This window comes from Quercus suber, unplaced genomic scaffold (genome assembly GCF_002906115.3).
Source record: "Quercus suber isolate HL8 unplaced genomic scaffold, Cork oak 2.0 scaffold_867, whole genome shotgun sequence".
NCBI classification, from domain to species: domain Eukaryota; kingdom Viridiplantae; phylum Streptophyta; class Magnoliopsida; order Fagales; family Fagaceae; genus Quercus; species Quercus suber.
The window spans coordinates 143054-164483 of record NW_027070297.1 but is presented as its reverse complement, the minus strand read 5'-3'; the positions used below and the strand labels follow the sequence as shown (position 1 = coordinate 164483).

General features: G+C 35.7%; 1 protein-coding gene across 1 annotated transcript; it reads left to right on the top strand.

Moving 5' to 3' along the window:
• The first annotated feature begins 18715 nt into the window (after window positions 1-18715).
• Window positions 18716-21144, top strand: LOC111983113 (uncharacterized). The gene is made up of 4 exons (XM_024014773.2): window positions 18716-18803; window positions 19591-19978; window positions 20575-20670; window positions 20848-21144. Exons 2-3 carry the CDS (start codon window positions 19596-19598, stop codon window positions 20648-20650), a joined length of 459 nt encoding a protein of 152 aa, XP_023870541.1. The 5' UTR covers window positions 18716-18803; window positions 19591-19595; the 3' UTR covers window positions 20651-20670; window positions 20848-21144.
• The last annotated feature ends 286 nt before the right edge of the window (window positions 21145-21430 follow it).

Sequence of the window (21430 nt, the reverse complement as noted above, 5' to 3'; positions counted from 1 at the left end):
TCTAGTAAAAAGAATGGTTGCCAAAGGACCTACCATGCCTAGATATTTCTTAAGGTCGAAGACAACCTCTACCCCTCATTTTCAACTCAGCCATGTCAATGGGAAGAAGAAGAGATTTCTCTAGGGCCTCGGCTACGAGAGCCCCCTCGTCTCCTTGAGACTCTCGTATTGACGCGTTATCCATTAGGGGCTGGTCATGGAGCATGGCAGCAGGCAGCCATGCTTGGGCCTGGGGCTGCTGGATGACCTTCTTGCCTTTCTTTTGATCACCAAGCTTCAACTGCTTTGGGGGTCTACGAGTCTTACCCTCCTCGGGCGAAGAATGAGATTTGCTCCCATCCATTGGATCCTTACCTTAGAAAGTCTTTCCTTTTCGGATCAGAGACTCAGTAGAAGGGGCAGCTATTATAGGGTGGATGATGACCTGGTTTGCATGATTGGAACCTGGGACTGAGGTGCTGGGGGCTGGGATTGTAACTCCCCTGGTACATCTTTCTTGGAACCACCTTCGAGTAGGTCAAGAAGATTGGTCCGGGGCTGCTCTTTAAACCCATCTCGGCTTGGGTACCAACTCTTAAAGACTGAAGATCGGCTTCGGATAAGTGAGGATCCCCTAGGTCACCGGGAGGATCCTCGGGCTGATCAGCTAAGTCAATACACTATACTCGTCCTCGGAGGAGCTCAATTCAACCACCTCCCTTGCTTTCTTAGGCGGTCCTTTCTCGGCCACCGTTACTTGCTGGGATGAAGAGGGACCTGATAGCGGAATACCTTCAGGTATGTAAGACCCCCAGTAAAAGAGAAACCGCTCTCCACCACGGTAATCTGTGTAAGCCGAGGATCACGAGCTCTAATTACGTGCTGCGGAACAGGGAATGACGTTTGAGCTGGGTCACACCCAAGGATTTTATGAGCAGCTCTGACTTGGTTGTCAGATTCGTTCAAGAAAAGTTCCGACCTGAGAACGGTCTCCAAATCCGCTTTGTTGACCAGGTGGAAGTGACGTGCAAAGGCGTGTGGATCTGTGAAAAGAAAAGTGAAATTATTATGATTAGTCAACCAAGTTGAGTATATACGTATAAAACGCAAGGCACTGAAACCTAAATCATCTTGTACTTCGGACGCCCTACCTGGCTTCCCTCTATGGTTGGGCAATGAAAGCCGTCGTGCCATTCTCCCGACACTATGAGGAATCTTGGTTCAACCCCTTATTGGATTCAGGAAGACACTGGATAAGACGACCCTATCGTCCCTTGTCTTCATATAATACGTCTTACCCCTCAGGTGATGAAGATTATAACACCAATTCACATCATGGTGAGTCAGTCTCAGCCCCATTTTCTCATTCAGGGTATCTACACACCCTAGTATCCTAAACACATTCACAGCACACTGAGTGGGGGACAGGCGGAAATGCCTGAGGTAATTGAGGGTCACCGGCCTCATAGGGATTCTCGTCCCTCCTTCTAGAAAAGCAACTATTGGAATTACGACCTCACCCTCTCTCCTCTTAAGGTACCACTCTCCTTCTTCGCAGTATTTCAAGTTCACATTACCGGGTATTCCATAGTCAACAATGAATTTGTTCATCATTTCCTCGGACTCAACCAACTCCTTAAACTTACCCATTCCCTAAGATAACTAAAAGCTCTAAAAAAGAAAAGAAAAGTGAAATCAAGGAAATTTGGGGTCACTAGAAAAAGAAAACTTACAGAGATATGACGATACTCTTCAGCTAATGTGCCAGTCGAACCAAGTTCAAACTATATGCATCAATAATTATAATCGCGAAAATGATGAACCAGGCAAGTCAAACAAGTATTTATACTCTCCCTTAATTTTCCCAAATGAAACCGCTTTCTCATAAAGGCAGGAGATCATGCCGTTTAAAGTGGGAAACGTGGTGCCGTAAAAAATTTAATGTGGGCACCCATTAATTCTCGAAACGCTAAAAACGCGCATCGGCAGTCAAGAAGCCGCCAGCATCAGTATAAACTAAAGTGAGGCCATTCGTCCAGTGGATCCGCATGTATCAAAAGCCTCCTCCCCGTTCGAGGGAACGTGCAGCAGAGTTTTGAGGGGCTNAAATTACCCACAGGGGTTTTACTGGCTTGATGGTGGTAAGAGGCCAGTATGAAAGAGGTAGCGGTCCCTTAGATTCATTTTTCTCTCTCTTACAAATGCTTTGTCAGTCTTAGGCCAATTTTTTTTTTAAATTTTTTTTGGAGAAACTCAGGCCTTTTATTCTAGTAATAGTGAAATAATGCGCTTCATTTAATAGTCCACAACATTTTCATGTCTCTCTATCTCTCCATAGGGCCTTATTTGGTTAGTTATTACTATAAATCCTTATTTATTTATTTATGCTTTTGTTTTTAAATAATACTAAAATAGTGAGTCTGCTAAAAGATATGAAAAAGAGATAAATGTGTGGTGTAAACTCAAGCAATTAATACAAGATTAATAAGATAACAATAAAAATAAATTAATATAAATTTTTGGGTAACTATAAAAAAACTTAATAAAAAGAGGTAAAAAAAATTTTAAATGCAAAATTAAAGTGCATACACATTAAATTTAGACTCTAGCACATATTTAAATGCCAAAACAAATGTCCTCCCTCTCCTCCCTCACTATATTCTCTATGAGGCATAAGCCGGGTTAATTTTCTTAATACTCCATCATTTTTATGTTTTTTTGCTCACATGTTTGTTTTTGTGTCTTTATTTTACACAATTTTATAGTTCTGAAAAGATTTTCCTGAGCTTTCTATCTATAAATTGAACCATTAACAAGGAGCTAATTTGTTCGAAACTCAATTGACTACTTTTATAGATAGGGTGGAGCGTCCTTGACTCAACATTATGATTATAGCACATAGGGCTTCGGTAATAGACAGTGTTTTGCTAACTTGAAGTGCCTCGCTATGTGAATCTAGTTTTGCTAATGCTCGGCTAGGTCTTGAACCTTCGCGCTAACCGTTTGCTTTCTCAGTAGCAAAGGTGCTTCTCTTTGCCCCTCAAGTTGAAGGACAAGAAAATATTTTTTGGTTTTATTGCTCCCGCTTCTTCACATCTGATCTCATCAAGCCAACTTTGCTTTGGGAGGTTGAACAACGATTGAAGCAGACCATGTTCAAGAAAAAGTAGCGTGCTTGAAAGAAAGGGTGGGCACTCTCTCATGAACTCTCTTTAAGTTTCAAATACTCTTCTACAGTATAATTGGTGTATATTTTTAATGATCATTTTGTATATAGAAATACAAAGAAAGGATAGCTGATGTAATATAGAAATATAAATAATTTTTAATTTAAAAAAAAAGACATATGAACACGCCCATAGTATGTATATATACAAATGCGGGCGCGCACACACATATTTATAAAAAAAATAAAATTATTATATATCTTATTAGAATTAACATCTTTTGAGGGTTTTTATTATTTTCTTTTTCTTTTTTTTTAAGAAAGAAACACTCGCACACAAGGAAGAGAAATATCGAATGAGGTTTTTTTTTTTTTTTTTTTTTTTTTTTTTTTTTTTTTGAGAAAAAGATAAGCAAAATTTTATTAAAAAAATTAAAGCAAATCCAATTGGAATACAACATCCAACTCAGAGGGTAGTTCTTCCACCTAAATATCAGTGTGTGCAGATAAAACTGCTCTTCTAGCTAAACTATGAGCTAACTTATTCTCATCCCTACGAACATGCTGAAACGTACAGTGCCTCAGATTACACCCAAGACTCTTAGCTTCTTCAATAATGTGACCAAACAAAGTTTTACACTGACCCAAGCACTGAGCTAAAGAGGAAGAGCTTGGCAAGGTGAGATTTTCCACTTCAACGAGCATCCGATAAGCACTCCGAACGCTATATTCACCGTTTGAAGTTAAAGGCCAAATCAAGATGTCCTTAACCCACCCTTCACTAACAAGAATCCTTCCCACCAATTCGGCTTCCCAAGGCAGAAAACACCTCTCCAATTTCCTCAGATCCCAAATCCTTGTGTTAGGATAGAATAAATCACAAACCTGAATCACCAGAGAATCTGCTCTAGGAGAAACAATCTTGCCGCAAGCTGGATTGGGTAGCCATTGGTGTTTCCAAGCATCAATTAATTCCCCATTCCCCACCCTCCAAATTGCCTGTTGATAAATTACTGAAATCTCCATTTGGGAAATACTTATGTGAGAGACCGCGCCCCCGGCCCGTTTTTATGAATTGTTGGGCCAAACCCACGTGAATGGATGGAGTCGTGTGTTGCCTCTCAAAATGGAGGTTCGACTAGTTATATTTTTCCCTTTAGATTGAGGGTTTTACAATGGAGTCGCCACTTATTTAATTGTTGGAAAAATAAGAAAACCATAGTTGAAAAATTCCTCATTTTATTAATTTGAAATTTGAATTTACATTGATCATAGGAAAATTACATGGCTTTGGTTCTAGATACAATTTGATCTAAGTTCGGAGGCTATGTTACAAGATGGGAAGGTGTTAGGCACCCACCTTGCCCGGTGAAACCGGTCTTCTAGATATGTTGGCCAACAATCATATCATATCATCCAATATGTCAATCAATTTACATGTTGAATTTAATGTGTGTGCTGCATGTGATAAACCCTAATTCAATTTATTAAACATTGCATTTGGATTAAAAAATAAAATTCTAGTGAATGTGTGTGGATGGTGATAACCTAAATTCAAGGATTTGAAAGAATTATGAAACAAACATGTTTTTCTTATTTTTGATGTAAATTTAAGATCAAAACTAGTGATATGCATGAACATGTGATGAACAACCAGGAATATGTGAAGAACACATAAAAACATTCAAACATATTCAAGAGGATTCAAATAATTACTATCATACTTTAATCTTAAATTCTCATCATGGTAACACAAAAAACAAGTTAGGAAAATGGATTATACCTTCATGCAAGATTCATACGGTAGAGGAGGAGACTCTTGGTGAAGGTCCTAAGGGTGGAGGAAAAAAGAAGAATAGGAGAGGGAGAGTGAGTCTCACTCAATACCTTGAGTCTCAGGAAGACCAAGATATGACAAGACTACTCTACTTCACTAGAACTCAAGAGAGGAGAAGAGGGGATTTTTTTGGTGCTTTGGAATGAAGGAGGGGGAGGGTTTATATAGTAGTAGTGGAGGGAATATGAATGGAAGCCATTTAATGAGGGTTGACAAGGATTATGAACCTATACCTCATTTTAGCCTTGGGGAAAATCTGGTGCATTAAATGGAGAGATTGGTGGGAGTGGGGAGCAAGCCAAATTCGTTTTCCCGTAACTGCTGTAACAGCTTGTAGAGCCAACTTCAAAAATCATATCTGACCCAATTCTGATCGGAATTGTCTCGTTCTTATGCTCAAATTGAAGCCCCGGATGTCTAGTTTCTGGAAAAATTAACCTCATTCACAGATTCAAAGTATTCTGAGAGATATTGATGAAATGGTGAGCAGAGGTCATTTGTTAGAAAATGGTTTCAGACAATTAACATTAATAGGTCCCAAATTAGCTCCCAATTAACATTAAATGGCTCAAATCACTCCCATTTCAGAATTAATTGGTTCAAATTTACTCTAATTAAAAGATAATTACACAAATTACTCATTGAATAATTAATGTTTAACTATCTAATTAATTAGGTGTATGCAACCTCACCATAAAATGTAGTCCTAACCAATCAAATTATGACACATCATTGATCTCAAATTGATCACTCCTATAACCAATTGAAATCAATTGTTCATAATCATATATAGTCGGACTCAATTTGTGATAGTACATCTTAGCCATTAAAAATTGATTTGATGATAACTTTCAATCTGGTGGTCCGATTAGGGCTTATGACCAGTCGATTTGATCGTTACAACATCAAGATCATTTTGGTGAAATGAATCCAAGGATCTAATGGCTAGAATCAAGATGCATATTTCCAAGGCAAAATTACCCTTTTACCCTCCATGCGTGGTTAAATACAGGTTGCAAAATGGGGTGTCAACAGAATGCCCCTTATTGGTAGAGCTTGCAAAGCGAATGTCAATGTATGAAACAGACACCCAACTTTGCAATTAGTGTTTAACCGTGGTGAATGTATGATGCATGTAGATAAAAGTGTAGATGGTCATGTTATGGATCAAAATGTGGACCGAATCTCAAGGGAGATTGCCTACGTACCTCTTGGTGAGAGGATCAGGTCCAAACGTAGTTCATGCATGCAATTTTTTTTTTTTTTTTTGGTGTAAAAAAAATGAGTACAAGACATGCTTACCAGTGGTTAGAGGATTTTGGATTTGAAGTTTGGACATGCTTCTCAGAGGTCCGTGGATTGAAGTTTGGACGTGCTTCCCAGAGGTCCGATGGAATTGGATTTTGGACGTGCTTCCCAGGGGTCCGATGATATTGGATTTGGACGTGCTTCTCAGAGGTCCAATGGTTTGAATTTAGACGTGCTTCCCAGAGGTCTGATGGATTGATTTGGACGTGCTTCCCAGAGGTCCATTGAAATTGAATTTGACGTGCTCCCAGAGGTCCGTGGATTGAAGTTTAGACGTGCTTCCCAGAGTCCGATGGAATTGAATTTGGACGTGCTTCCCAGTGGTCCGATGGATTGAAGTTTGGACGTGCTTCCCAGAGGTCCGATGGAATTGAATTTTGGACGTGCTTCCCAAAGTTCCGATGGATTGAATTTGGACGTGATTCCCAGAGGTCCGATGGAATTGAATTTTGGACGTGCTTCCCAAAGGTCCGATGGATTGAAGTTTGGACGTGCTTCCCAGAGGTCCGTGGATTTGAATTTGGACGTGCTTCCCAGAGGTTCGATGGTTTGAAGTTTGGACGTGCTTCCCAGACGTCCGATGGATTGAAGTTTGGATGTGCTTCCTAGAGGTCCGATGGAATTGAATTTTGGACATGCTTCCAGAGGTCCGATGGATTGAAGTTTGGACGTGCTTCCTAGAGGTCCGATGGTTTGAATTTTGGACGTGCTTCCCAGAGGTCCGTGGATTCGAAAGGCATTATGCATACCGATGCTTGTGGGCTTTTACCCTAATACCTGCAAAATAAATATTTTTAATTAGTAACGAAGTTATTTATTGAAAAGACTTTGCATACCTGGCGAATACCCCTAGTTTGGGACATATTCCATGCTTCGATGAATGCTGAGGGTAGACAGTCGACTTGATGTTGCACCATTGGAGAATGTGGAAGAGGGTCGTAGCTTTTTGTTCCTGAAGAAGAATTTAATAAATTTTTTTTTTTTTGAAATCTTGCTTTTTTGACTGAAATTTCTTTTTTTTTTGGGAAAAATTTGGAATCTTTTTTTTTTTTTTTGAAGGAATTGAAATTTTGATTGGTGAATTTTTTTTTATGGTAACCTAAGAAGTACGAGCCCAATGCCCCTAGTCCTAAGGCTTTTTGAAAATTCTCTCTTTCTTTTTTTTTTTTTTTTTTTTTTTTTTTTTTTTTTTTTTTTTTGAGATTTGAAGACTTTTTTCATTATCAAAAAGTGATATGATGATTTTTTTTTTTTTGAAAAACCTATCCTTTGAATGAATTAATTTGGCTGGAAGTTGATGCAAATTGCTGGATAAGTCATTTCCTTAATTAATTGTGGGGTCCGTGGGCCTGATAGCCTCGGTCCATCATATAGCAGGCCCAAGGCCCATGCCGAGGAGCGCAAGCTATTTCTGAGGAGAAGGGGGGAAGCCTATTCTCTTGAACCCACGCCGAGGATACCTTGTCCTCGGCCTGACAAGAGTGATTTCAGGGAGTGGCTAACCCCAAAGTAAGCTGTCACTCTCGCATTTAATGCACTCAACTAACTCTCCTGGCCGCATTAATGGAGAGGTAACCCCTTGGCAGGATAACGTTGGTCAGAGTGAGCCACTTGAGTATCGATAAAGCCTCTGATGGGATGGACGACCAGAAAAAAGGCGAATAGACAATCAACAGATGGAAGCAAAAGATAGGAAGATAAAAATTATAAAAGAAGAGCTAGTAAAGCCAGAATGAGGGGAAAAAAAGAAAGGCCTCCTCGGCCACAGGCCGAGGAGCATTCCCTCATTTGTAAGAAAACACTTAGCCATTTTTAAGAATAAGTTTGGGCATGGTGATCAACGGCCAGCACCTAAGCCTGTCAGCCCACTCTCTATAAATGTATTGTTTGGGCTTGTTGGGCTGAAAACCCAATACTCAATTCAAATTGAGTCCTTACAGTAATATTATTAAGAAGTAAAACTATTATGTAAAGGAAATAGTGTTAATTATGAAAGTTGAAAATTTTATTCATTATCATTATACATACAATATTCTTCTTGGTACAAAAGATAACAAGCACTCAAACAATCCTTTAGGTGAAAATGTAACACGTCACTCAAAACCCGAAGTTTCAAAATTTAAATTTGGGTTCTGAACATCAAACAAGCAAATTACAATACTAAACACACATAAGTTAATTGATTATTTTATATTAAACAAATTTGGGTATATATTTGCGGGGACAGAAAAACTGGCCCCCATAAAGTTCTTCATAGATTCACACTATAATTATTCAAACAACCAACATAAAAGTAAACAATAAGGGATAAACACTCCACAATGGGAAACTCAAGCAATTGATTTCTTTGACCTCAAATATTACAAATTTAATCTAAATGTTACAATAGATCATTCTTATGTTCCCGCGGTGTTACCCTTACTCACTCTCTCTGACTGATTTTTCTTCTAAATTTTCCCTTTCCCCTTTTTCTCAATCCCCTACCCCTTGCCTCTCCTCCCCCTTTTATAGCTTCAACCCTTGCTCTTATCACTACAACTGTCCTAATGCCTACCAGAGTCTTAGGGATATTTTCCTTAACTTTATCGATTTCCTACCCACCCTTATCCTGAAACTCTGACTTTTGGGGGTTGTTTGTACTGTTCAAGTTGTCTTACATGTATTTAATGCGGCAAAGATTAGGTAAGAACCCCATCATTAATGGGAAGGCAAAGATCTTCAACCTTCTTGCATGTTCCAGAAGTTTCCTGCGATCTTGGGCATTGTCTGGAAGCTACATGTGCATCATTCGTGCACCTCGCCTCAAGTAAGGTTTGTCCCTTCTCTTCCTCCATGGGAATCGTTTTCGCATGGGATTCTCCTTTATTGGGCGTGAAGGATTGTTCAACTTCCTCTTTCTCACAGCCAGTTGTCTTCTTGGACTTCCCTCAAACATACAGGCTCGGCCCAGTTCGCTCCTGTGGCCCAATCTATTATTGGGCTTAAGGCCTGAATGGGGATTCTTCTACTCCCTACAATATTCTTTTAAATATATATGCTAAATTATTTTTTTTAAAATAGTCCAGTTAACGGGTGCTCTTAGGTATTTGTTAATAGATCAATTTAAACTAGTTTTAATATCACTTCTAGGGAAAAATGCTCATACACCCCCTGAGCTTTGAACTAGTGGCCAAAACACCCCCTGAACTTTTTTATTCGCCAACTTACTTCCTAAACTATACACATCTGCCAAATTACTACCTTAGTTAGTTTCACATTAAAACACTATCGGAATAAGAGCGTGTGAGAATCATGTGACCTTTAAAAATTAACTAAATTACTGTTTACACGATAGAAATTTTTGTCATATAAAGGAGAGACTGAATAATAGAGAAGAGAGAAAGAGAGAGGCAGTAGATCCATCAGAGGAAAATTTTGGATCTTAGTTCCAACATAGATCGGACAACAAATACCTTACCATACCTAAAAAAAAAGCTAGCAAGAAAGACTTGCCGAATTTTTTGCAGTTTCTTTTTTCGAATTGCTGGCATGGGGATTTTTCTAGGCAAGTTGTGTTGTTTCTGTTAAATATTGGCATTGATACACTATGTTGAATATGCTAGTATGGATGCAGAAGTGAAAACATAAAGTATAGAACACAATAACATACGAGAGTTATGTGGTTCAGCCTAACAGCCTACATCCATGGAGGAAACCCTAAATGGCTACATTAATAATATATTATAGTGTAGTACAAATCCTATGTTAGAATGAATCATAACATATGTATATATAGTAGACTAAACCCTAAACTAATAGACTTCTAGTACAAGTAGGAGATTTGGCTTGCACACAAAGTAGAATTAGCCTTAGGCCTATGCTAATAAGCTAATATTCTTTAACACCCCTTCTCAAATTCAAAGTGGAAGCTTGATAAAATCTTGAGATTTGATAAGGTTGAGAAGATTTCTTGAATGAAGTTTGGCTCTGTGACGGTAGTTTGAGGAAGGCAATGGTCTTGCAGTGTTGATATGACTTCTGACGGTGGCATGACTATACTGGAGAGTTTTGATGACAGCAGTAGGAAGCCAAAGAAGATGAACGAAGCAAAAAAACACCGAGGAAGACAAATATTGCTCTTAAATATATTGCAAGCACAGAAAACCATGGCCACAAGAAGGTGGCTCTAATACCATGTTAAATATTAGCATTGATACACCATGTTGAATATGTTAATATGGATGCGGAAGCAAAAACATAAAGTATATAACACAATAACACACGAGAGTTACGTGGTTCAGCCTAACGGCCTACATCCACGGAGGAAACCCTAAAGAGTTACATCAATAATATATTATAGTGTAGTACAAATCCTGTGTTATAATGAATAATAACATATGTATATATAATAGACTAAATCCTAAACTAATAGACTTCTAGTACAAGTAGGAGACTTGGCTTGCATACAAAGTAGAATTAGGCTTGGGTCTATGCTAATGAGCTAATATATTTCTAACAATTTCACGGCTAGGCCTCTCTTTGTAAACTTTTTTCTCTCTATAAACTCTTTTTTGTCTTTAAAAGAAGTTGTTAGATCTAGCTAAGAATTTATAAATGAAATCCATATATATTATCTTGTAAATTGTTTTGTTCTTCTACGTTCATGAGCAAATGAGTTAGTGAGACAAACTAATCAATTAAACAAAACCAAATTTGTGAAAGATAATCCAGCCAAAACCTCTCCATAGCTTTCATCTCTTCCAAGTGTAAACTAGCAATGAAAACACAGATGGGCCACCCAATTCACTCTCCTCTGTGCTGGCCCACTCCATTGTTGAGATTTCCTTGAGAAGACCCTGCCAAAAACCACATAGAAATTGAAGATGATGACAAACCCTTCCTCATCTCTGTCCATTAATTCAATCCCACTCAAGGAAGAAAATGATATTTTCTTATGCTGCTACTACCTCTCTCTCTCTTTCTCACACTCTCTCTCTCCTCTGCAGTCAGTCTCTTCTTTCTATGATTTAGTTTTTAAAGGTCACATGCTTCTCATGTGCTCTTATTCCGTTGGTGTTTTAACGTGAAACTAATTGAAGTATTAATTTGGCAGGTGTGTATAGTTTAGGGAGTAAATTGGTCAATAAAAATGTTCAAGGGGTGTTTTGGCCACTAGTTCAAGTTCAAGGGGTATATTGGCATTTTTCCCCCACTTTTATGAAAAATATAAAAAACTGTCAAAAAATTAATTACGCTTTTATTTTTTCATAAATAGTTTTTAAAAATATTTTATAAATCAATGTCTTAGGATATCCTAATTAATAGAAATAATTATTAAAGTTTTTTTTTATTAAATTAAATTATAAGGTTGGGGTCAAATTCTATGTAATTGGTAATATATCTTCCAAATTGTCCACACTAACAATAAAAATAAAGGGTGAATATACATTTGCTTAAAATAGTTTCCTAATAACTGTTTTAGCATGAATCGATCCAGAACAGGGTTGGACCTAAGAGGGGGCCTAGGCCCCCCTAGCCAAATATATATATATATATATATATTATCAAATATATTTTGACTTTTTAAGGATTGGGCTTCTCTTTTCAAAAAATTTAGCCCCCACCGGCCTTCCCTAACAATCTGTGAGAGACCGCACCCCTGGCTCGTTTTTATGAATGTTGGGCCAAACCCACGTGAATGGGTGGAGTCGTATTATTGCCTCTCAAAATGGAGTTCGACTAGTTATATTTTCCCCTTTAGATTAAGGGTTTTACAATAGAGTCGCCACTTATTTAATTATTGGAAAAATAAGAAAACCATAATTAAAAAAAAATTTCTCATTTTATTAATTTGAAATTGAATTTACATTGAACATAGAAAATTACATGGCTTTGGTCCTAGATACAATCTAAGATAAAGTACATGACTTTGTTTCCTAGTTACAATCTAGAAATTGAAAATTACAAGGATAAGCATTTGGTCTACTAACCCTTGATCTAAGTTCGGAGGCTATGTTACAAGGTGGGAAGGTGTTAGGCACCCACCTTACCCGATGAAACCGGTCTTCTAGACTATGGTGGCCAATAATCATATCATATCATATCATCCAATATGTCAATCAATTTACATGTTGAATTTAATGTGTGTGCATGTGATAAACCCTAATTCAATTTATTAAACATTGCATTTGGGTTGAAAAATAAAATTCTAGTGAATGTGTGTGGATGGTGATAACCTAGATTCAAGGATTTGAAAGAATTATGAAACAAACATGTTTTTCATATTTTTGATGTAAATTTAAGATCAAAACTAGTGATATGCATGAACATGTGATGAACAACCAGAATATGTGAAGACACATAAAAACATTCAAACATATTCAAGAGGATTAAATAATCACTATCATCTTTAATCTAAATTCTCATCATGGAACACAATAAAAAAGTTAGGAAAAGGAATATACCTTCATGCAAGATTCCATAGGTGGAGGAGGAGACTCTGGTGGAGGTTCTAAGGGTGGAAAAAGAAGAACTAGGAGAGGGAGAGTGAGTCTCACTCAATACCTTGAGTCTCAGGAAGACCAAGATATGACAAGACTACTCTACTTCACTAGAACTCAAGAGAGGAGAAGAGAGGGGATTTTTTTGGTGCTTTGGAATGAAGGAGGGGGAGTTTTATAGTAGTAGTGGAGGGAATATGAATGGAAGGCCATTTAATGAGGGTTGACAAGAATTATGAACCTAGACCTCATTTTAGCCTTGGGGAAAATCTGGTGCATTAAATGGAGAGATTGGTGAGAGTGGGAGCAAGCCAAAATTCAGTTTTCCCGTAGCTGCTGTAACAGCTTGTAAAGCCAACTTCGAAAAATCATATCTGACCCAATTCTGATCGGAATTGTCTCGTTCTTATGCTCAAATTAAGCCCCGGATGTCTAGTTCCTGGGAAAATTAACCTCATTCACAGATTCAAAGTATTCTGAGAGATATTGATGAAATGGTGAGCAGAGATCATTTGTTAGAAAATGGTTTCAGCACAATTAACATTAATAGGTCCCAAATTAGCTCCCAATTAACATTAAATGGCTCAAATCACTCCCATTTCAGAATTAATTGGTTCCAAATTTACTCTAATTAAAAGATAATTACACAAATTACTTATTGAATAATTAATGTTTAACTATCTAATTAATTAGGTGTATGCAACCTCACCATAAAATGTAGTCCTAACCAATCAAATTATGACACATCATTGATCTCAAATTGATCACTCCTATAACCAATTGAAATCAATTGTTCATAATCATATATAGTCGGACTCAATTTGTGATAGTACATCTTAGCCATTAAAAATTGATTTGATGATAACTTTCAATCTGGTGGTTCGATTAGGGCTTATGACCAGTCGATTTGATCATTACAACATCAAGATCATTTTGGTGAAATGAATCCAAGGATCTAATGGCTAGAATCAAGATGCATATTTCCAAGGCAAAATTACCCTTTTACCCTCCATGCGTGGTTAAATACAGGTTGCAAAATGGGGTGTCAACAACTTAGCACTAAAAACTTTGTATAATAAAGTTTCTTTGTGATGGAGAAGACGCCAAACCAGTTTTGCAAGCATAGCATTGTTAAACTTCTGGAAATCCTAAAAGCCCATACCTCTAATAGATTAGAAGAATAGAGAGAACTCCATTTAATCCAATGAATTTTCTTTGAGTCACCATTACCCCACAAAAACTTTTGAATCATAGCTTCAATATCCTTGCACAAGCCAACCGATAGCTTGAAAACACTCATAGAGTAATCTGGGATAGATTGGACCACCGCTTTAATCATGATCCCCTTTCCAGCTTGGGATAGGAGCTTTTTCTTCCAGCCTTGCATCCTAGCCCAAATATTTCTCACAATGTTGAATGGATGGAACATTTAGGGCTACCTTTATATCCTCCTGAGTCTACTCATCTGTATTTTTGCTAAAGAAAAGGGTTGTTTTCTCCTTATTTATCATTTGCCCCGAAGCATCTTCATAATAAGCAAGCAACTCCTGAATTCTGTTACACTCTTCCAAGGTAGATCTGCACAAGATTAAACAATCATCTGCAAAAAACATGTGAGTTAGTTTGAGCCCATTTCTATAGATTGAAAACCTTTGGATATCTCCTTCTACAACAGCATTGCGCAAAAGAGCATTTAATCCTTCTGTACAAAAAAGGAATAAATAAGGAGACAAATGATCCCCTTGTCGCAGACCTCTAGAGGAAGAAATCATACCATTAGGCTCACCATTCACTAGAATAGAGTACGACACCGTGGTGATGCACTCCATAATTAAAGCCACCCATGATTCCTGAAAACCCAATTTGAGGAGAATCCGTTCAAGAAAAACCCACTCCACCCTATCATAAGCTTTGCTTATATCCAACTTTATAGCCATGAAACCCTTCTTTCCTGTGCAATTAGTCTTCATATGGTGCAAAGACTCAAAAGCTATTAAGAGGTTATCAATAATCAATCTATCAGAGATATAACGTTAAAGTATTTCTTTGGGGATGATTTTGACATATATCATTTATGGGTTCGATTAACGGATTTCCTTAAATTATTTATCATTTAATCATTTTATGAAAGTTTTTATACTATTTTTATGAAAAATATAAATTTTTTTTCCTTTCCAATAAAAAGTTTTTAAAAATATTTTCTAAAAAAATATCCTTAAAACATTCACTAACAAAATTGATCATTTATTTATTTATTTAAAAATCATTCATATAGCTCATTTAAAATGCGTATAACATTATTTTCTTTAAAAGCAAAAAACATGCACACACACGCATGCACGCACACAAAGGTTAGGTGAGAGTGACAAATTTGGGAGAATAAGTTGGTCGTGGTCATGCATGGAAGCGATTACCGAGGCGAATCAGATCAGCCCGCTTCTCTTTGCTCTTCTTTACAGTTTGCCTCTGCCCTCCTTTACCCTTCTCCAAGAGAATGGAGGCCAGATCTTTCTCATTTGTTCTTTAGACACAGTGTGAGAGAGAGAGAGAGAGAGAGAGAGAGAGAGAGAGAGAGAGATAAAAAAGGGTTTGTAGAGAGAGAAAAATTGGAATAGCAGCCGCAGCAGTAGTGGGAGAGGAGCAAAGAAAAGAAAAAGAAAAAAAGATGGTCAAAATGAAACCTCGAAGACTTGCTATTCCATCATAAGCTTCAACTATCTTTATTGAAACTCACCATTTGGCCTCTCTTTTTCTTTTTTGTCTTATTTTTCACCTTTTTAAATTATTCTCCTATATTATCAATTCCTTGCACGTACCAAGGAAAAAAAAATTAAAGCATTTCACATAAATTCTATGTTATGTGAAATAAAAAGTGTGACTCAGCAAGTAAGAAATATATATATATATAAAGAAAAAAAGAAAAAGAAAAAGCAACTCAGCTGCAACATTCGGCTCAATCCTTGGTAGTCTTTGGGGCCGGAAAAAAAAAAAAAAAAATAGAGACCATAAGGTCATAAGGGTACACAAAAGAATCTTGCTTTGCTTGTAGCTATATTGATCTAGCAATTATATAAGATGTGTGTTTCCATTTCTTTGATAGTTAAGCATGTCACCATATTTTGATGCGTGCTTATTATATATCCCACAACACCAAAAGTTCCTTATGATCATATGTAACCTTTGGGCTCTAGTTCTAATTTGAGAGATAGTGAAAGAATACAATCTATAATTTTAGGAACGTCTACATCGACATTGAGTTTCTAAATTTCATATTTCTTTTGCATTTCCACGTGTTGGCAAATAAAAAAAACAAAAAAAAAAAAACATATTAGAATAATTTGCTGACATTTGAATGGACAGATGCATGATTGAGGAGCATGAATGGTCGTGTTAATGATTAAAACTCTAACTTTGTTTTCTTTTCGTGCGTAAAAATTAGGGGTTCCTTTAATTCCAATTGATGGACTTGGAGTACGAATAAGGGAATATTCATAATTGTAAAGCAACAAGTATTTTTCCAACATATTGACTGTCAATATGGTGATTCCCAAAGAACAGGTGAAAGGGACTTGACCCCTCGTGGTTATATTGGGATAAGTTGTGGCCATGCTCATGGTTTTTATGCATAGAATATTCATTACAAGGTAAAATTTGTGATTAAGATACCACATTGTCCAATAACTTGTAGCGAAGTGACATTCTTCATTTTTATTTCTTTTTAGGTGGTGGGTCTAATGTGTTATATTTTGCCTGTGGAGACTGCACTTAGAATTTCCACTTAGTGACTTAGTGAATGAGGGTCCCAAATGCCATGGTCAAATGGCCTTTCTAGGGTTGATGGTTTACTTGACTGGGTATATTTTTGATGATGTTTGTTGGGCTAATAGGCTGCAGGACTACTACTGTTTCTTTTTGTGGGTCTTGATTTGTTGGGTTACCTCTTAAAATAGAAAAGATTGAATTAATTGACTTGTCTAGTTTTCCATCGCCTCAACTTAGTTCAACTCATTTCGACCTGATTGAGCAATACAATCGAATGGTAATAGATCTCTTAACATTGGTTTTGGTGGCAAGAGTTAGGCCCAGGAAAATTTATTAGAATTAATACTGTTAGAATGTTATTACTTAATTTGTATAGAAAAATTAATAGTATTAGTGATGATTAGTTTTTTACCAATGACACATTGATTTGTAAGGCTTGTATAATAATATATATATATATATATATTTTTGGTATACTTAGCATATTTGTTGGGTTACCTCTTAAAATAGAAAAGATTGAATTAATTGACTTGTCTAGTTTTCCATCGCCTCAACTTAGTTCAACTCATTTCGACCTGATTGAGCAATACAATCGAATGGTAATAGATCTCTTAACATTGGTTTTGGTGGCAAGAGTTAGGCCCAGGAAAATTTATTAGAATTAATACTGTTAGAATGTTATTACTTAATTTGTATAGAAAAATTAATAGTATTAGTGATGATTACTTTTTTACCAATGACACATTGATTTGTAAGGCTTGTATAATAATATATATATATATTTTTTTGGTATACTTAGTATCACTCATATACAGTTATTCACCTATGAGTAAAACAAAAAGTCATAGAATACTTAGTGGGATCCCAATTAGGTGAAAAGAGGGAGTACACATCTATCGTAGAAACATTTTATGATTACCTAAAAACACATTTATTTATTTAGTTTTTTAATATATAAAATATATATAATTTTAATCTATGGTTTTTTGGTGTAAACGGAATTAAATTCCAAAATTTTTATATAATAATAAGGAATTTTACTAATTGTGTTAACTCAACCCCATTGCAGTTGTTATATTTATTGAATATTTTATAATTACCCTAGAAAAACACTACAAATAGAGAAGGAAGCTAAGTACACATTAATTATTGTATAGAAAAATTAATAGTATTAATTAAGTTTGTCAAGATTACTTTTTTACTTATGACACATCAATTTGTAAGACTTGTGTATAATAAAATTTTTAGTATATTTACTTATTTAGTATCACTCATATTCAATTATTCAACTATGAGTAAAACAAAATAATATATAATATTTAGTGAGACCCATTATTAGGTGAAAAGAGGAAGTACACATCTTTTGTAGGAGCATTTTATAATTACCAAAAAAACAATTTATTTATTTAATTACGGTAGAATTTCAACTTATGGTTTTTTTTGGTATAGGCTGGATTCGAATTTCAAGTCTCTTATACAATGATGAAACTTTTTACTAATTGAACTAATTAGACCCACTACATTTATTATATTTCCAGAATATTTTATAATTAACCTAAAAAAACACTACAAATAGAGAAAGATGTACAAATTAAGTATTGTAGAAACATGTTATAATTACCAAAGAAAAAAATCATTTATTGTATACGAGAAAAATCACTGCAAATAGAACTATTTATAGTAGGAATTAATAGTCTATACAAGTAAGTAATATAATGTGCTCTAACAAACATGACTTAAGTAACTTCTCAAAACTTCTTAGCAAGAAGAAATTGCAATATCCCAAAGCCACCCTAGCCTTCCACCGTCTAAAGAGGAACGAAAAAAGAAAAAGAGAAAGAAAAAAGAAATATAAAACGAGGAATTTCTTCCAAGGGAGAAAATCATGTAAAGAAGAGCAATTAATAATAATGAAAAATTCCACTTGAAAGTGTCTACATGCATGCAGTACCCCCTCACGTTTAGATCGAAACCCCTTAAAAGAAGAAGCTGTAGCCAAAGTATTTATTCAGAATTCAAAATATCCTTTGGAATCGTAGCTGGACTTTGTTCCTTTATCTCTCTTTTTTCTCCTTTAGATTTTCTTGATTCCATTTATCAAGGTTGCCAGTTGAGAACACGAAAAAGTACGTACACGGCCCTCCACTTATTCCCTTTATCCACTAAGCTCCTATATAAATACCCTCATTTCACATATTTCCTTCACCAACCTCTGCAACCCACTTCTTCATCATCACTTTCTATAATATTCAAGTTATCACATTTTCTTGAGGTTCGATCTTAATTTCATATCTTTAGCTTAATTAGCTCCTTCTTCCTTATATAGCAATGCATTTTAATCTTTCTTCTCACTTTGAAAGCTCCTTCAAATGAAGTTATTGTTGGCCTTACTTCTCAATCTTGGCTTCTTCTTAAGCATTATTTTTCCTTTGTTGGAAGTGCAATTCTAGTAACACAAAGTGATTAATTTCTTTTAATATAATTGTACATTTAGTAAAGCTACTACGTGTGGGAGAACTATCATAGAGGCTGAATCGGCATGCCACTTTTTTAATGCAATCTTTTTTTTTTCTTTATATTATAACTTTTATATATACACACACATAAACATCTAGTCATATCATAACTTTTTATATACACACATAAACATCTAGTCATATCATAACCACAAAAAATGTAGTCATTTTACACACATAAACATGTAGTCATTTTACATGCCAAAAAAAGGGTTATTTGATAATTCCTTATTTATGTCACCAACTTTATCAAAATATGTTATCATGCCCAATAAGTTAGTCAATACTTTGGGGTTCATTTTTTAAGGAATTCTTTTTTGTAATTATCCGATGTGTATGAGATGAAAAATTATACAAACCTTGAAATTAAATAGGTATTTCATAAGAGTTCTATACATTTACATTAACCACAAAAAATAAAAAAATAAAAAATAAAAACTAGCTAAAGAGCAACTAATTTAGATCAAGTCTTAATATATAAATAGAAAACTAATGTGTAATTGAATTATTCAAAGCCACTGAATTCATTGAGTGATCAAGCAGGAAATATGAGCAGGCCAGGAGATTGGAACTGCAGGTCATGCCAGCACCTCAACTTCCAGAGGCGCGACTCGTGCCAACGTTGCGGGGATCCCAAGTCAAGTGATAGAGGTGGTGACTTTGGGAGCTTTGGTGGGAGAGGAGGGTCCTCCTTTGGGTTCAGTACTGGTTCTGATGTTAGGCCTGGTGATTGGTACTGCACTGCTAGCGCTTGTGGAGCACACAACTTTGCTAGCCGCTCAAGCTGCTTCAAGTGTGGAGCATTCAAGGATGACTCGTCTTCCGGTGGCTATGACTCTGATTTCTCTCGCTCACGAGGCTTTGGGAGTGGCGGCGGTGGCAGCAGTGGTGCTAGACCTGGATGGAAATCTGGTGACTGGATTTGCAGCAGGTGATTTTGAATACTTCATACATATAACATCCATATTTTCATATATGATATACATATTTTTATTGATTTTCACATTTAAAAATATGTGAGAATCAATACTCTTATTTGTTCTTTACCTTAAAAAATAAATAATAAAAAACTATATATAAATTAAAAAAAAAAAAGTTTTGAAAAAAAAAAGAAAAAGAAGGATGATAATAAACTTACCTTAAAAAATAAATAATAAAAAACTATATATAAATTTAAAAAAAAAAAGTTTTGAAAAAAAAAAGAAAAAAAGGATGATAATAAACAAGTTCTTAGTGAAACTATTGAAGTAGCACGTTAATTTTCCATGTCAAAATGGTTGGCTATAAATGTACAACTTTGTTTTTGGTTAGGCCGCTCTTCTTTGGCGTTATGTGAATAATATCAAGACATTAATAGTAAAAGACATTACTTTTAGGTACTGAATATTCCAATATCTTTGACTGCTTTAATTTACATGTTAGCTTGATACTTTAGTGTTTGAGTGGCCAAAAGTAATTGCATGCTTAACCATCTAGCACGACTAATTGTAATCTTTTTGTGGGGGTTCTTTTTCTTTTTTTGGACAGGTCTGGATGCAACGAGCACAATTTTGCGAGCAGAATGGAATGTTTCAGATGCAATGCCCCAAGGGACTCGTTCTAGACATGTTATTCCAATTTTGGGTGAGTAAAAACCTACATTGTCATGTCTAATTATAGATTGTAGGTTGTTGATGTAGAAAGTTATAAAATTACATTAAAAATTTTGGGTAGGTAATTGACATTTGTGACTAATTACACACTATATACATCAATCTCATGCAATTATGCTAATAGTGACATTTATTGCTTTATTTGCAGGCAATGCAGTCAAGCAAGAGAGAGCATATCATAGACTATCATTACTTTTGGTTCATTATTTCTTTGGATTGCATGGGTTCTTATGGTCAACATGGTATTAGTCCCATGTTCGCATGCAGCTATATCCCTCAGCATTTTGCTAAGCTTCCCATAAAAAAAGTATAACAATGTAGTTTGAGTGTTTTGAACTTTCTAGCTATTATATATCTTTTGTGTAAGAGTTTATATTTATTGTATGGTGCATGGTTTTTTATTTTATAATGGAATTGATTTCGACCTCTTTTTCATGACTAGAAATGATGTGCATGGACTTCAAAAGGATTCTCTCTCTTTCTCTAGACTGACTGATAATGTGATGGGACTAGCTAATCTATCTTTAATTGAAGACTGCTTTAATGAAGTGGTCCAAGAAATGTTTTGGCAGAACTTTAAGCATTCTTGTTTCTTGAGCATCAACCAAAGTAAAATATATCCAATGGGCAATTGAAAACATGCCACCGAGCTTAAGGTTTAACACAATATTCCTCTCAAGTTAAGTCATCAAGAGATTCAAAAAAAATATATGTATAAAGTTCACTTTAAT